Consider the following 17,156-nt stretch of genomic DNA (forward strand, 5'->3'; position numbering starts at 1 on the left):
TTGATACTTTCATTGATGTGACACCCACAATATATAGGTGAGAAGTACAAGATAGAGTAGACTGACTTATGGGACAATTATAGAGGTGCCACATGGCACACACTTAAGACTAGACAAATGTAGACTAGAGAAATAGTACACCTGGTGTGCACTTATTTCCAACACCCTCCTTAAGTGGACACTAGGAGGAAGACAAAAAGACAAGACTATGACATGACAAAAGATAAGACCAAGATAGAGAGACTAGACAAGGATTGAGAGACAAGCTAGAAGACAAGATGGACAAGGCTAGAAGACAGACATAAAGACCTATAGACTGAGAGACAAGACAAAAGACATGACAGACAAAGATCCTGAGACACCCCTGCTCAAGTGATATCCTCATATGGGTTCACAAGGATAGGGACAAGATGGATCTAAAACAAGACACAGTCAGATTGATAGACAAATAGACAGACAGACAAGACTAGATAGACAGAAGACTGACTGTAGACCTGACTGTAGACAAACAGATGGACCTTGAAGACATCCCCTCCTCAAGGGCAATCTCTGCCTCTTGGGTAGGGACAAGAGAGAGGTCAAAAAGCATAATGAGTAAGACACTAGAACCCCTTGACCTACATCATCGGTGGTCAAAGTGGTAGACAAGAAAGGTGAAGTAATCAGAAAGCCCACTCCTCATCATGTGAGGAATGAACAGCAAGATCTGCTGATGGAGATGCTGCAGCAACATGGGCTGAGGTAGATGCAGGGGCTGATGTAGAGGTTTTAGAGTAGCAGTCCTTCTCCCGGTGATTATCACGGCCACAAATGGTGCATGGATGAGCCTTGAAGCAGTCCTCCATATGATTAGTTTTTCCACAATGGGTGCAAGGCTTTCTTACCTTAGAACCTCCTTTCTTTGCTAAAAATGCAGTGTCAGTTACCTTTTGTTGTTTTGTTCTTTCCTCTTCTTGGAGAGCATTGATGATACCTTCAAGAGTAGGATTATTGTGATACTTGAAGGTAGTGACAAGAGTAGCATAGGTGTCAAGTAAGCTTTTGAGAAGCACAGCAATAGCAATATCCTCGGAGATGGGGGACTTCACTGATGCAAGCTGAACCATAAGACTGTGAAAATAATTGACATGAGAGGCTATAGTAGCTCCCTCCTGCATATATAGATCAAAGAATGAGATCATAAGTGCAATCTTAGAGTTTTTAGAGCGGGGTCCAAAAAGGGTATCCAAAGTGATCCATGCTCGAGAAGCAGACTGTATGTCGAATGTAATCATCTCCAAGACCGAGCAAGATGATAGCATAGGCTTTGTCATTCTTGGCAGTGGGAGCATAAGTGATAACTTGCTCAATGTCGGAATCTTCGGGAGCAGCATGGTGAACAACGTCCCAAAGACTTTCTTTCATAAGATGGCACTTGATTTTGATTTGCCAAGTATGAAAGTTGGACCCATTGAATTTGTCGATAGACATGAGAGAATGAGTAGAAGAGGCCATGTGGGAAGGTCTTACCTCTTGCTAAAATGCAAGGGCAGTGTCTATTCCCTTACAAGATTGCAGAAATGAATGAAAGAAGAGATCCAAACTGTTTTTAGAAGCCAGCTCTCTCACCACTTGTCAAGGCCATAGCATGTGACAGCCCATCAAAGCATGAGGAACTAGCAGTTTGCAGATATGAGGATAAGAAAAGGACTGACCAGCAAACTGAAGGAGACAATGCACAGTACCTTGTAGACTCTTCAAGAGGAAGCGATGGCAAAACTGAATGCAGCAAATAGCTCGTTAGGAGGAAAGTCGATCTGCAGCTGCTTCTAGATGATGCGCACCCTTGAGTCGATGAAGAAGGCAGCCAAAGGAGAGCAGCAACAGTACAGCGGGTTGTATGAGCCTGAACAGGGTGGACAGCAAGAAAGTGGGCGGACAGAAAATTCAGGCCGGCGGGTTGCTTACTGATATGACGAGCTGCATGTGCAATACTAGAGGACAGAAGCGAACATATAGAAACGGTGAGACACAAAAAAAAACGTGAGGCAGCTCCCAAAAATGTGGCGGCAGATAGTTGTTGGGCTGCTATAGCAGCAGGTCGACTACCAAGAGCAGGGGCAGCACCCAGCTAAGCGGCGGCCAACAGCAAAGGCGGCAGCCTGTTCTGAACCAAGTGACTGCACCAAGAAGAGGGGCAATCGCTCACAGGAAACAGGGGCAAAGATGAGGGGAGCCAGGATAAACCTGCTCTGATACCATGTAGACAATATGAAAGCAAGAGCAGACTAGAAATGAAACAAGAACACAAATGAAAGACAAAGAGTTACCTTGAGATGAGTGTAGACAAGACACAAGATTGATACTTTCATTGATGTGACACCCACAATATATAGATGAGAAGTACAAGATAGAGTAGATTGACTTATGGGACAATTATAGAGGTGCCACATGGCACACACTTAAGACTAGACAAATGTAGACTAGAGAAATAGTACACCTAGTGTACACTTATTTCCAACAAGATCATACCAAACACTAGGCTTAGTCCAGTGAGGATTGTTGGTCACTCGGGGAAGCACTGGTTCATTGACCCTTCTCCTCAGATAGTGACTCATGGCTCTTGGTGTTTGTGGCTATATGGTGGCAGTCCTATTAGATATCTTCAGTGGGATCTAGGAGAGTGGGAGTGGATTGATGCCTTCGATCCTTTGAAAAGCCTTCCTTTATTCAGTTTCACTGTTCGGCATGCCACGCTTCTCCTCACTCGACAGATGCATAGGATCCTACTCTCAGGCCTCATTGGGAAAGCTATGATATTTCTCCAGTGATGCAGCACAGATATTGGCATAGGCTTTGGCACTCGTACAGAAGGAGCCAGATCTCTCATTTCTTTTGGTTATTCTTACATGGTGGTCTCCCCACCAATCAGTTGAGATTAGTTTTCGGTGTAGCACCTTCCTATCCTAGATGTGCGGCAGATTCTGAGTCCGTACAACATTGTCTATGGGGGTGCAGCATTGCACAGCAGATTTGGGGTCCTGTAGCCCAACTTATGGGCAAATTGAGTGGCTGAGCCATGCATGTGACTTGGGGGGCAGTTGCTTGGCTCTCCCAGTCCGGTCCGCAACTTTTTTATGAGGGCAGTGGTACAGTTTCTGTTTTTTTCATTCGTAGAGGTATTGCCCAGCATGGTTTATTGCAGGATGTTCCTCACTCTGATTATACACCCCTTAGACAAAGGATTGACACCAGTTGGGAGATAATTGCCAATATTACAGCATGGCAGATCTGGAGAGCTAGATGCACGGAGGCTATTGAGGGTGTCGAGATTTTTGGGTCTCAGTGCATTAGTACTATATGGGGTGATATCATCCACACTCTTATGGCTACTTGGGCTCGCATTCACGGGCCCTCTCGTTCTGCGCAGGCGAAGCGTGTGATATTTATGCGGGAATGGGACCATGGCATCTTCTTTTCCTCTAGTACCACAGGTCGTACATGGCATCATGATGCTCCTCAGTGGTTGAAATCACCTTACATATTGCGGTGATTCTATTCTCTTCCGGCTTATAGCTGTGATTGTTGTATGTTTTTCTCATACTTAATAGAAGTCTCTTTCTGAAAAAAAAAAAAAAACACGACACGCACATATGGGGAATTCCAGTTAATCAGTGGACGGCAATTTCTGAGACCACCCCTCTTGCCCATGTTGCTCTGCACATACAGAGACCATCCAGCATTATCTATGGGACTGTACACATAAAAGGATCATTTTGTACGAGATGGGCAGCCTGATTCATAGATTTTGTATCATCCATCACTTGATGACTTGGGGTTCAGTTGCCTGACTCACCCAATCGGGTTCTAACGTATTCTATGAGAATAGCAGATTCATCCAGATCAATCGTCACACGATTAAGTGTTGCCACTTGGATGAGGTGCCAGTCTCTCAGGTCAGGGTGTCCCATACTCCAGTTGAAACAGTCTGGGAGACTAGCCAGCATTACTGCGCACAACATATGGAGAGCCAAATGCACACAGGTGATTAATACAATTGTCACAGATGCTTTGTTGCATTTGGAGAGATATTGTTAACACTTCAATGTCCATTTGGACCAGAGTACAAGTCTCCTCTAGGCCTGCTAGAGCCAAGAGGAAAAGCTTTCTCAGAGAATGGATGAATTGTCCTTTCTTAATTGAGACATCTTTTGACTTCATATCCTAGTGCTTTCAGGCACCTTTATTGCTTTGCATGGAGTATTTGTACTTTGAGTCTTCTGACTTATTTCATACTTAATAAAAATTGTTTTCTATGAGACCAAAAAGTGTACAATGATGTCCATGGATCTCATCATCATGGAAAAAAGGAAGACCGCAACAACAAAATGTATATGATGATGTCCAGAGATGGACTGATGTATATACAATCCTGATCTAAAGCATCAATCTAACAATATCGATGAGCCTCTCTCAAAATCAGCTGAATAAGTCACTATTGTGGTATTGGGAGCGGCCCGTCCAGGATATCCAGCATGGGAGAGATAAGTAGAGTCGACAGAGCTCGTGGGTGGGATGTGGCTGGGTCGGGGGCGCCGGGCTCGGTCGTGTGTAGTGACTCGAGGGTGTGGCCGGGCAGAGGATGGTGCAGCCAAGGCTCTGGGCTCCACTATGGGAATTGGTTCTGCTAACTGTGGCCTGCTGTCCTCGGTTGGAAGAAAAGGTGATGATCGACAGGATGGAGTGTAGACAAAGCAACAGTAAATCCTCTAATGTCGTGCTCTACCTTCCTCAATGACGGCACTGAGGGTGAAGATGTGGTCAAGGGTACTCCGAAAGCCTGCCTATCTTGAGGCTCTGCATCCCTGTCTCTCTGCGAATGAACTAAGCTCTGCCACTAGCACCGATCCATAGATTTTTGCCAATGTGTGGCCAATCATGATGGTCCTTAATTATTAGGATCAAGTGGATCTCCAGCTTTGAGGATGGGGGTGATGGTGTTAGCAGACCAAGATGGTGGAAATCCTTCACAAACGAATCTATTGAGCATGTAGGCTAGTAGGGGCGCTAGGGTATCATCGACATGTGAGATGTAGCAGTGAGTCCCTATAGATTCTGGGTGCACCCACGTAGCCTATGGATGGCCTTGACAACCATGCCCTTTGTGAAGAAGATGGAGGTGGTGGGGCGGGGATCTGGTGGTGGGGGTAGAGGTGGCTGATGGGGATATGATAAGAGGGAGCGTGCATAAGAGTGCCATGTGTCCGGTGGGTGATAGGTGTGGGAGGGCGATGTTCTCGGAGTTTCCTCCAAGCTTGTAAAAGATGCACAATTTCACTAGATTACTAGGCAAACATTTAAAAATAAAGTGAAGTCTTGAATAGACTTACGTAAGTGCATCCTCCAAATTTTCAAAGAAACCTGAATCAGCTCTGAGTTGTAAAGCGCCAAGCATCACTGCATCATGTTCTTCAACAGGATATACTCCAAACGCAACATCTCTGACAGTCTGTAACAGACAAAAATTACAGTCACTATTCAATGGTCTACATTTTACATTAAAAAATAAACCATGTCCTGTTCTTGCTATGTTCTAGCACAATGTCATCTTTAATTAAGATGAGTGTGCAAGCATAGATGAGCTCATGAATCTAGCAATGGAAGGCAATGCTGTCCAAGTAAAAAGATGAGTATATCACTAAACAAAGAATACATCAGGCTAAATGCTTACAAACAAAAGACTTTTCTGAATAGGGATCCTGAATAGCACAAAATAAACTTTCGATGCTCTCAAGAAAAACAAGACGAGTTCGAGCTCCCCATATCTGAGCTGCACACACCTGCGCCCTTTTCTGCCTGCCCCTCACTTATCGCGCTGCCCTCTCTACCCTGCTCCTGCCTGCTCTGGCATCGCTGCCTATGCTTCTGCTGTCCACACTTTCGCTGCCTGCACTGCACAATTTTTCTCAAGACGAGCTCCAGACACTCCAATGCAACATTGAACACGAAACTCTGCACAACCTCATCATCCAGATCTATGGACTGTCCCTGCCCACTGTCAAGTGCGGGATTGGCTCCTAGCAACATTGTCCACTGAATTGACATAACATTTCCAGTATGTAGGCCTACCTGGTAGAGGCTTCTTCCAGGGTAGGCTTTATTTTGCCAGAATCCACACTCCAGACTGAGGCTGGTTACCTTTTCTCTTCTGCGTTTCCAGAATCTGCCCTATCTATTGCCCCTTTTACCTCTGCGTTTTCAGATTTCCAGCCCTGTTTTGCTGCGTTTTCTGGACTGATTCTGCTGGTAGCTCTACCTTCACCCGGGCTTCTTCAGTTGGACCCAAAGGTACCTTATCTTCAGCGTTTTTCCTCATATGAGGTGTGGAAGCTGGTCGGCCTGAATTTTCAGGTTTGCAGCCCTCTAGTTGGCTGCATTTTCTTCTCCAGTGTGCTGTTTTTTGCTGGACAGCAGTGTTTTGGCTGCATTTTGCTTCCCAAAGGAGTTTTCTACACTCAGAGGGGGCCCATCTCCAGCTACTTCACTTGAGGATCAATTTTCTGGAGCTGATTTGTATCTGTGGAGACTTTCTTCTATGACAGGAGTTTACAGATTTTGGAGGAGAGTAGTGATCTTTTCAGAGATCCTGAGCAGAGTTTATTTTGTCCGAGCCTGTGTTCTTTGCAGTGTTTGCAGAGAAAGGAGGGTGTTTTCCCTATGAGGTGTGATCCTTTCACATGCATCACTTGTTTGTTGTTGCTGATTCTTGGGAATTGCTTGCTTTGTGCCTCTTGCATGCCTTAGTGCCTCTGTATATTAGCTTGCTACAGTACCTCACATACGAGGCCTTCTTCCCCTCTTGCTCGAGACTTGTATTCTTGTTTGGTGATATTGAGATCAGGTATACACCTGTGTTTCCTCTCCATCTCTCTCTCTCACTCTCTCTCCTGTGTTTCCACTTTCCATCTTCCATTGTGCATTCTATCAGGTCACACCCTACTCATTCCCTTGGAGATCTTGACACTTCTTGGAATTGTGACATCACTGCTTGGCAGATATGGAGACCCACACATGCAGAGGTGATCAAGGGCACACCGTATGTGCATCTCTAACATTTGGGGAGATATTATTCACACCCTTATGACCACCCGAGCAAAGAGGGCTGTTTTCTTGAGTTGGTGGTTCCATGGTATCAAACCATATTCTCCGGATGGACTCCACTCATGGGGTGGGGGTGCCCTCGATGGCCTCACTACACCAAGCTTGCCAAATATGCCATGCACGAGTACTGCTACAAATCTCTCATCTCTCCAATGAACTGAAGAAGGAACCGGAACTAAAGCTGTCAAAATCCGATGATGAGAAACCTGCAATGTCAATCCCCACCCATCCTCCTCATATGCCATGGTTGCCTCAGCCTCAGTGGCCCAAGCAATTGTGCCCCAATAACTGTGCGGGGGGGGACCGGTCCATGGTGAAGATGTGGAGAATCCTTTGCCAAACTTGCTAAGCCTTCGGGCAATCCCAAAGGTAATGTCTCTGGGGGGTGACTCTCGGAATGTACCTCCGACGGCCAACCAAGTAAGAACCGCTAGGCTCCGGTAGGGTAACTACCACAAAATGAGAGTAATCTTCCATAAACTGTCCCACAACCTCTTCTAGAAACCTGAAAGAAACTGAGGGAGGCCCTAGGACTGCTATTGCCCTACTACTGCTGGAGTGCCCTCAATCTCAAGCATTGGAATCCTACGGCCCAGCCATGATGTGTAAGCAAAGGAGGAGGTGTCAGGAGCCTCCTTTCTAGCAAAGGGATCCTGCCAAGTCCACTCTCCTTGATCCCACCGAACGGGTGTCAGCCGACAGCCCTCCCATACCCATAACTACCAAAGCCCTCTCTGGCCACCTTGCCCAGTGGAGGGTTGATGTAAAAACCATGCTCGTTGAAACCAATCACCCGCACTCTCTGCAGAGTGCATCCATTGAGATCCTCGGATGGGGGCTCTACTCCAAGTCTCCCATGAGGTCCAATAGAATAAGTCAGGAAGGCAAAACTCTCGTCAATACCATGCACCGCCAAAGGTATGTCATGTCTAGTGAACACTCCCAGCCACTAGAGGGGAGGAGGGTCCGGGATCGGGGTAAGCCACTAGAGGGGGGTGGAAGAGTCCATGTCAAGGCTAAGTCTGTCCTTGCCTCATATCCCAACAAGGCTCCTCGCCTGGGTGTCCAGGGAAAGCTGTCTAAAAAGTAACCAATCCTTGAGGGGCTGCACTGTGCCCATGCTTAGAGCTCCCCACGACGCATCTGGACAAGCACCCAAAACGTGACCACTAGTAGGTAACCAGCCCAAAGGGTTCCATATTAAGGGTTCTTGAGTTCCATATTAAGGGTTCTTGAGCTCCTGTGTTGTTGAAGCTGGGGAGGACTACAGAAGGGCCAGTCTGAGGTGGTCCCAAGCTTGAAGGAGGTTGGCTGCAAATATGTCCTCTAATGGTGAGCTAAAGCCACGAGCCTACATTTGAGGATCCATCTCAGACTCTGGGACCACGGACCACCCAGAATAAGGGTGCCAGCTAGGATCTCGGCTGAAATTCCTTCCAGGGTTCACCAATCGGAAGAAGTCCACAAATGATCAACTTGCCCACCAGGGCGACTCTGAATAGAGGGATCAATGATGCCAATGTTCCCCTCGAAGGTGAGGTTAAATGTTCACTCTCCAGGCCACCTTGGTCCGCGTAGGCCTTCCATCACTACCAGCCCAAAGGAAGTTGCAAATCAACCGCTGACCCTGACCAATGCATGCCCGGGTAAGGGCCCGACAAGAAGTGATGTACCACATGGTGGCAAGAAAAACCTAGTTTGCCACCACGACTTGGCCAGCTAAGGAAAGCCTGGATGAACACCTATATAACAACTTCCTCTGAATGCTCAAAAGAAGAAGAATTAGTTGTTGCTCCAAGGAAATGTCAATACCAACTTGGCATCCAAAATAACGAGATAACAAACAGGAGTGCCGCTCGATATCCACTGAAAAGCCTCAATTGGCCTACAAGTCCATGCGGGCAAGAAGCCAACCCAAAATCCACACAACTTGTGGCAATTGATCTGTGCACCAAATGCATGGCAAAAGATCTCTATCGCATTGGCAAACCTCTGGAGATTCTTCACATCTCCTGACAGGTTTGCTGCTCTATCATCCCCAAACTCTGAACCAAGAAGCTCCTCCTATAAGCAGAGAGGTAGGCGCAACCCCTGTAAACTGGTCTTTTGGGGCAGAGAGGAAACTACTCATGACATCGGCTATAAACAAGAAAGGGAAGGGCGTGAGAGGGCAGCCCTGTTAGACCGAATGACAGAGGAAATCTGTCACCTCGGGCCCCTTAGATGAGCACCTAACTATGAGAGGCCGAATAGAGTCTAGAAACCCCTTGAACTCATGCCACTCGAAATCCCATCCGGCACAGTCCCCTCCAGAAAGCCCCAGTCCACCCTCTCGCAGGAGTTCTCAAAATCAATAAGGAGAACTACCAAATCCTGATGCCTCAAACGGGCCGAGGCAATCACCTCCCAAAAAGTGAAGATGTTTTCCACAATACTCCGATCCTGAATAAAACTTGTCTGCATGCCATGTCTCAAGTCGGGGAGGAAAGGATGAAGCACCCACTGATGGTTTTGGCTACAAATTTTGGACGGTCCATAGGAGGTTGATGGGCGTCCACTGCCGAACCTCCAATCTATCTCCACCCTCCTTGGTAATCAAATGGATCAAACCCTCAGTCAACCTTCTGGCGTTGAGCTTGTGGCCATAATCTCATTGAAAGCGGCTTCAAAGCTGCCTTCCATGAGATCCCAGTGATGAAGAAATAAGGAGACCGGAAGACCATCCTCCCCAATGCATTTGCCCCAGGGGAGTGCCTGCAGAGCCTCGGCCAGCTCCTCTGAGGTAAAGGGTGTCATCAATAAGGTCTGGGGAGCCGCACCCAGGGGGGGGTGAGGAACTCTCTCCTGTGCTGCCAAACCCGATCCCTTGCATGTGGAGAGAGGGGCTCCAAAATGAAGGGATCTGAAAAAATCTGTGGCATTGATGAGAAACAATAGTCATTCTGGCCATGCAATCTGCGGATATACCATGGCACTCGGGTATAGGGGCAGGGGAGGGGTTGCAGGAGAAGGTGGAGGGACTTGGTTGGAGGAACAGGGGGACTCCTAAAGGGGGTGGCGGCGGTGGTGGCTGAGGGGATGAGTCCACCAGAGGTGTGGAATGGGTAAAAGATCTCACAGGTGTCTGGACATCATGGGCAGAGGATCATGACAAGGTAACGATCTTCAGAAAGGGGGAACTAGCGTCAGGTCTAAGAACATAACAAGGAGGAGGGGGGGGATGCATCACCCTCTGGGGGCTGCTGAGAGAAATGCTCAAAATGGTTCTATGACATAACCGTATCCTGTTAGGGCCGCCAGGCTAGCGCACCACGCCACTCTGCCCTAGAGGCTTGCCAGGGGATCGGATGCTAGGTCGAAGCTGTGATGCCACCTCGCAAAGGGCCTTTCTAGTGCGACGGGGCTCAGGTGCATGACTCCATCTGATGCTGCAGGTGAGTCAGGTAATATCTGCGCCTAAGAGGATGAATATCACTAATCTTTCCCGGCTCGCCAATGACGCTAGCCTACAGAAGACCCCTAAGCTGTTCACACACCGCGTGGCTACCCACAATCTTGCTAACCAAGGTGATGACCTCTAGCAAGGCGACTCTCGATGTGCGAGGAGCTAGAGGTCCGCTTCGGAAAAAGATGGGCAAGTGTTATGTTATATGCACATTATGTGTGCATATAACAGCAAGGGACAGCGGCCTTGGTCCGGGATGACGGAGCAGCTGCCATGGAGTCCTCCCGAAGGGGTAAGGACCAGAGAAGCCGACTCATGCCAAAAGGAAAACAACCCGGGCTAACACCTGTGCTCAGAAGATGAGGACGGGTGGAAGAGAAATCTAGGGCTGAGGGAGGAGCAAGTGGAGGAGGAGCCTCGAAAAGCAGCGAGGGGCTCAAAGGAGAAGAGGTGTGGCAATTGGGAGGAGAGGTGACAAGGAGGACAAAGAAGGCAGGAGAAGCCAAGGGTGGCCTGCACATGGTGCAGGGGCAGCAACCAGGCGATGGGAGGGGAGACGGCGCTGGTGTCAAAGGGGGCAGGAGAGGCACGAAAGGGCGGCAGAGGTCGGCGCTTGCGAAACAGGGGGAAGGGGTGAACAAAAGCACAGGAGGGTAGTGCAGAAAGACGGGCGAAAGGGAGGCGGCACAAAGGCAAAGGGGGCAGGGGCGGCAGTGCGAATCTGCACTGAGGAGGAGATAGGGGACAGGGAGGGCGCAGGGGGTGGGGGGGGTGGTGGAAACAGGTCTGCAGAGGGGATCGCTGTCTCTCTTGACCTGAAACTTCATATTCTCTAAGATGTTGATAGAAGTCTCCTTCTTGATGAAGCATTTTGATCATTTATTCTTATTCATTTGTGTTGGATACGTAGAGTTGCATATGGCAGAGCAAAAACTTACGAACATTTATAAATACATTTCAAAAACCTTGTATGCAACTCTTTTAAATCTTTTATTAGTTTTTTCAGAAAATAACATCCCCCCCCCCTCTGAAAACATCATCCTTATTGATACTGGCCTGTACATAGTCAAAGTTTTGGACTGCATTTTGGACATCCTGGGGAAGGGTGCTCAAATCTTCAATGAAAATCTTTCTTTTGAAAAGCATTTCAGTTTTACTTGGGTCTGTCTCTGCCCCAAATCCATTATCTTGCTGATGATGTTCGTCAAAGTGTCCTACATTTGTGCTCGGTAAGCACAATACATGCTTCTCAAAAAGCATTTTTGCTTTGGCAATGAGTCGTGAATCTTTCTCCAATGGAGGCAATGAGGCTTTGTTCCACTCAGAAAAAACCTCCATAATATATGTGTTTCTACTAAGAACCCTTTCCACTGTCACATCTGCAGCAAAGAGGATCCATATGTTTAAGAAGTAGTTGATTAAAAAGTAAATGCAACCTGACTTACAAGCCCGTTTTATTGTGCCATTTTATTTGGAAAAAAAGGCAATCAAAGTAAGATTGAAACAAGGTGTTCTGAGCCTTATTTCCAGCTTGACATTTACTTTAGGCAGATTCTTCAATCCAAACAACAAGCTGGCTTCCTACAGAACTTTCTGTTTTCCTCTCTCTCTCTCTCTCTCTCTCTCTCTCTCTCTCTCTCTCTCTTCACGGGGAAGTCAACACGCTCAAAGGCGTAATTTCAGCTCTTCAGAGGGAGCTTGCAGAGGCTAAGGCAAATGGTGGACTTGAAGAAGGTGAAATTCAGCCATCCATGATAGAAGAGCTCAAGGTTATCAAGGAACAAGTACGGGCAATTAAGGAAGAAGAGAAGCAACACGAAGCAAAGACTTCCTCATGGGTGGAAGTCATCACCAAGACTCAAAGGAAGATGGATGAAGCGGAGAAGTGGATAGAGGTCGCCAAGAAGGGTAAAGGTAAGGAGATAACAACCCCTACACCTACAATCATTAACATGACTTTGGAAGAGGAACAACGAAGATGTACACGTGCTTTGCATGTGAGGATTACCGGCCTTAAAGACGGGGATAAAGTTGAAGAGGAGGTGAAAGAGCTTATGGTGTTGATGGGGATTGACAGTCCGGCACACGCAAAAGCCTGGAGAGTGGGCAAAAAAAGTGGAGGCAACGGGGAAACATCAAAGGAAAGAGCTCTCATACTTCGCTTCCCCTCTATTGAGGCGAAGGAGTTCTTGAAGAGGAGACCCACTTTAAAGAATACAAGCATTTTTCTTGGTGACGATCTTCCTCTTTCAGAGCTTGCACATATGAAGGAAGTCATGCCAGAGATTAGGGCAGCAAGAGAAAAGGGAAAGATAGCATTTTATAGAGAAGGGAGGGTGGTCATCGTGGAGCGACGCTCTACATGACGGTGCAAGACCTATGGGACCAAATTAAAGCTGGCACCCTGGAACTGCAATGGATCCCTTAGACTTGATGTAGGTGCCTTTGAGGACAGCTTTAGAGATAGAGATATAGTCTTCTACTCGGAGACTCACCAGGCCCCTGGTCAGATGATGCCACAGGTGACAGGATGCAGATGGGAGACAGCTTGTAGAGTAGGGACGAGATCGGTACACAATAGTAGAGGATCAGGGGGGGTGGCAGTTCTTTTCAGGGAGGAGATGATCAGGCCAGATATATGTGGGTGAGGACTGAGGGCCGACACAGGCAGATTCCTGTATATTGCCATATGCTATTTTGCTCCTAGTACATCGACATATGCAGCACCTAGAGGGCAGTCTCCTTTCTCTGTGCTAGATGATGACATATGGGAGTTCTCTAGGGATGGAGACATCATCCTGTTAGGAGACTTTAATGCCCGGACGGGCAACCGCCAGACGGCCTTTTATGATACCTTCTACACATCGTTCGGAGAGATGATCAGGCCAGATATATGTGGGTGAGACTGAGGGTTGACACAGGCAGATTCCTGTATATTGCCATATGCTATTTTGCTCCTAATACATCGACATATGCAGCACCTAGAGGGCAATCTCCTTTCTCTGTGCTAGATGATGACATATGAGAGTTCTCTAGGGATGGAGACATCATCCTGTTAGGGGACTTTAATGCCCGGACGGGCAACCGCCAGACGGCCTTTTATGATACCTCAGAGGAGATGCTAAGAGAGCGGGACACTCTGGATATGGGATTAGACAGACGCTCACAGGATGTGGAGTGCACAGAGTATGGGAGATATTTCGTAGATATGGGGACTGCACATGGGTTGGCCATACTTAATGGCTTGCAGAGGTTTCCGTCAGCAGTTGGATTTACTTGCTTTCCACATAGACATGGTGCTAGCACAATGGATTATGTTATGGCTATGCTGAGCTTTGTTTCATGCATTGAGGACTTCACAGTTGGTGGATCTCGGCCCATTGGGGTAGTAGTGGATCATGCATTGTTGACATTGACCATCTCTTTTCACTTTACCACAGCTCAGAGGACACGAGGGGCAGATCACACTCGATATACTTTTACTTCAGAGACTGATGCTGTCTACAGAGATGGGATTTATAGACGTCTGTACACAGAGGAGCCAGGGAGACCTTTGGAGGAGCTGACCCATATACTCACAGAGACTTTACAAGATGCAGCGAGAGAGGCATATCCACATACTCAGCCTTGACAGAGACAGCGTTTTGGGTGTATGCCCCAGAACAGCTGGTATGATGAGGAGTGCAGAGAGACAAGAGCCCGACTGCAACGGGAGGTTGCTTTGGGAGTCACTACTCACCGACAGTCACGTATTGCCTTCCGGCGCCTTGTGCGAAGGAAGAAGCGGGCCTTCCTTGCTCAGCTAGAGCAGGAATTATACCAGTTGTTCTTGAGCCAGGATTCGAGGGAGGCTTGGCGTTTGTTTCATGAGTCCTCCCCTGCTTTGGCCATCACTTCTACAGAGGTCTGGGGTAGTTATGCAGCATCTCTATATACAGTTCCTGGACAGACACCTTTTCCTGACCCGCCAGCACCATGCCCACAGACATGTACTTTCTTTACCGCAGAGATGGTAAGGAAGGCCATTGATAGGATGAAGACTGGGAGAGCATATGATCATGATGGATTGGTCGCTGAGCACTTTATTCATGCAAGAGACATGCTGGCAGAGCTTCTAGCAGTGATGTTCAATAGTGCTATGTGTGAAGGCTTACCCGAGACTTGGAGTATGTCCACCATCGTGCCTATCTTCAAGTCAGGGGACCCTATGGAGCCAGGGAATTATCGCACTATTATGATTGGTCACACACTAGCACGATTGTATGCATCCATTCTTGAGCAGCAGTTGAGTAGACGGGCAAAGAGAGGGCATTCGAGCAGAGGGATAGGCAGGGTTCAGGAGAGGTTTCTCTACTCTTGACCACATCTTGACTCTGCGGGCCATTATTGAGGAGGGCAGGTCGCATGGGCGACGGATTTATTGTAGCTTTGTGGACTTCCGCAAAGCATTTGATACAGTGCCTAGAGCCAGATTGATGAGGCGATTACAGGAGATGGGGGTACCCACAGAGCTCATATGGGGGATTATGGCAAGTACGCACCCCAGAGGGGGTCTCTACTTTGGTTCACTCCACTATAGGAGTGAAGCAAGGTTGCCCGTTATCTCCTTCATTGTTTGGTATGTATGTGGATGAGGCTTTTGACTACATTGAGAGATTGGGGGACAGAGGAGCCCAGCTAGCAGGTACATGGATCCCACTATTGTTATATGCTGATGATATTGTGTTGATCTCTGACTCCCCTAAGGGTATGCAGCGTCATCTGGATGCTTTACATGAGTTTGCACATGATAATGGATTGTCTGTCAACCTTGGCAAAACCAAGGTTATGGTGTTTAACACCACACCACAGTGGGTTAGGCGATCACCTCCCACATTTACATATGGGCAGGAGATTGTGGAGAATACAGATGCATATACATATCTTGGGGTAGTATTCAGTGGGCCAGTGTTTTCGATGAGGAGAGCAGCAGAGACTAGATTGACTAGAGCACATGCACCCCTGGGTGGTTTGGAGAGGATGTGTTTGCAGGTTCAGTTTCAGGAACCTCGAATGAAACTTTGGCTTTTTGACACTCTAGTGACATCAGCTATGCTTTATGGAGTGCAGATATGGGGACCTTCAGTGGGCCATCACAGCGCAGGCGGGTGGAGAGGTATGGAGAGGCCTTTGGTATCTATGATTGCTAGGATTATTAGAGCCAAGGCCTTGGTACCTCATGAGATTATTCGAGCAGAGCTGGCGGTTGCCCCTCTGGTGATTGAGGCTCTTACGAGATCAGTCGCCTACATACATGGCTTGTGGGATCTCCCCCGAGACAGATATGCACACCTCGCCCTTGAGTCCTCCCGACAGTTAGCTTTACAGGGAGACACGGCTTGTTGGTATGGACAGATGACATCTTGGTTCCAGGCACATGGTTTTAGCATGGACAGATTGCCTCCCTTCCAGTATTCTCTGGAGGCACCCTCTCTCACTCTCACACGGACAGAGATTACCAGACTCATCCGTCGGGATTTAGTTCAGCTGGACATTAGGAGGACATGGATACAGCCGACTGAGGAGCTGGGCACGAAGATGGCTTTCTACAGAGAGCATTTTCTTCAGCTCACACCAGATGGTTTTGTGATCAGACCCAGTTACATGGATGTACACTTGTCTCATGCAGTACGATGTGCTATTGGTCAGATTCGCACATCCTCACACCAGCTTGAGATTGAGATTGGCCGATATAGAGGTATACCAGCTGAGGCCAGGATATGTCGAGTATGCCATGGGGAGCCAGAGACAAAGCTGCATTATATATGCCATTGTACTGCATACTATGAGATACGTGGTCGTTTCCACTGTTTATTCACAGAGGGTTTTGGACCACTTTCCACAGTCATGGGGTACCAGGACCAGAGGTGTTTGGGATTGTTCTTGCTTGAGCTGCGGAGATATAGAGATAGCCTGCTTAGGCGCACAGAGAGCCAGACTCAGAGGCACATTACAAATTTCTTTAGTCCAGCCATCACTGCGCCAAATGGACCACAACAGCAGGAGGACATAGATACCGCCCACACGAGCGGTACACTGATTGATCGTGCGATTGAGCTTGGGTGGTCGAGACGCCCACGACTACGGAGGAGGGCATCCCAGCATAGACGGAGGTTGCAGCGGCGGATTCGGATTATTCTTGCGAGACATGCGGGACACCTAGTCAGGGTGCTGACCACAGAGGATATTGAGGAGATCCGCCAGCGTCCGATGCGGCACATATTATGAGATGGAGGCACCTCCATAGTGTACCCCCCCGTCCCACATGATATTGTATCCCCTCCCTGTACTCCACTCACCTCCATAGCGTACCCCCCTCACTATATTCACACCCTATAAGGGTCTCTATTTACCTTCCAGTTCCAGTTTCATTTTCTAGGTGCCAGTAGTATCATCTTTATTTTTCATTTTCTGGTTTTTTATCCAGACATTGTATCAGATCCACCATGATGTAACTTTTTGGTCTCATAGGTCATTATGGCCTTTTGAAGACGTTAATATAACATTTCATTTCATTTCATTTCTCTCTCTC

The 17,156-nt window shown here is 47.7% G+C and overlaps 1 protein-coding gene across 1 annotated transcript in view; it reads right to left on the minus strand.

Moving 5' to 3' along the window:
• LOC147636009 (uncharacterized) overlaps positions 1–17,156 on the minus strand; it is a 204,395-nt gene that overhangs the window by 64,679 nt on the left and 122,560 nt on the right. The window contains exon 9 of the mRNA XM_086801453.1: positions 5,370–5,488. Within this exon, the coding sequence (XP_086657579.1) occupies positions 5,370–5,488 (119 nt within the window). The remainder of the gene's footprint in view (positions 1–5,369; positions 5,489–17,156) is intronic.

The sequence above is a fragment of the Cibotium barometz genome, chromosome 8, assembly GCF_041138505.1.
Source record: "Cibotium barometz isolate CiBa-2024 chromosome 8, ASM4113850v1, whole genome shotgun sequence".
NCBI classification, from domain to species: Eukaryota; Viridiplantae; Streptophyta; class Polypodiopsida; order Cyatheales; family Cibotiaceae; genus Cibotium; species Cibotium barometz.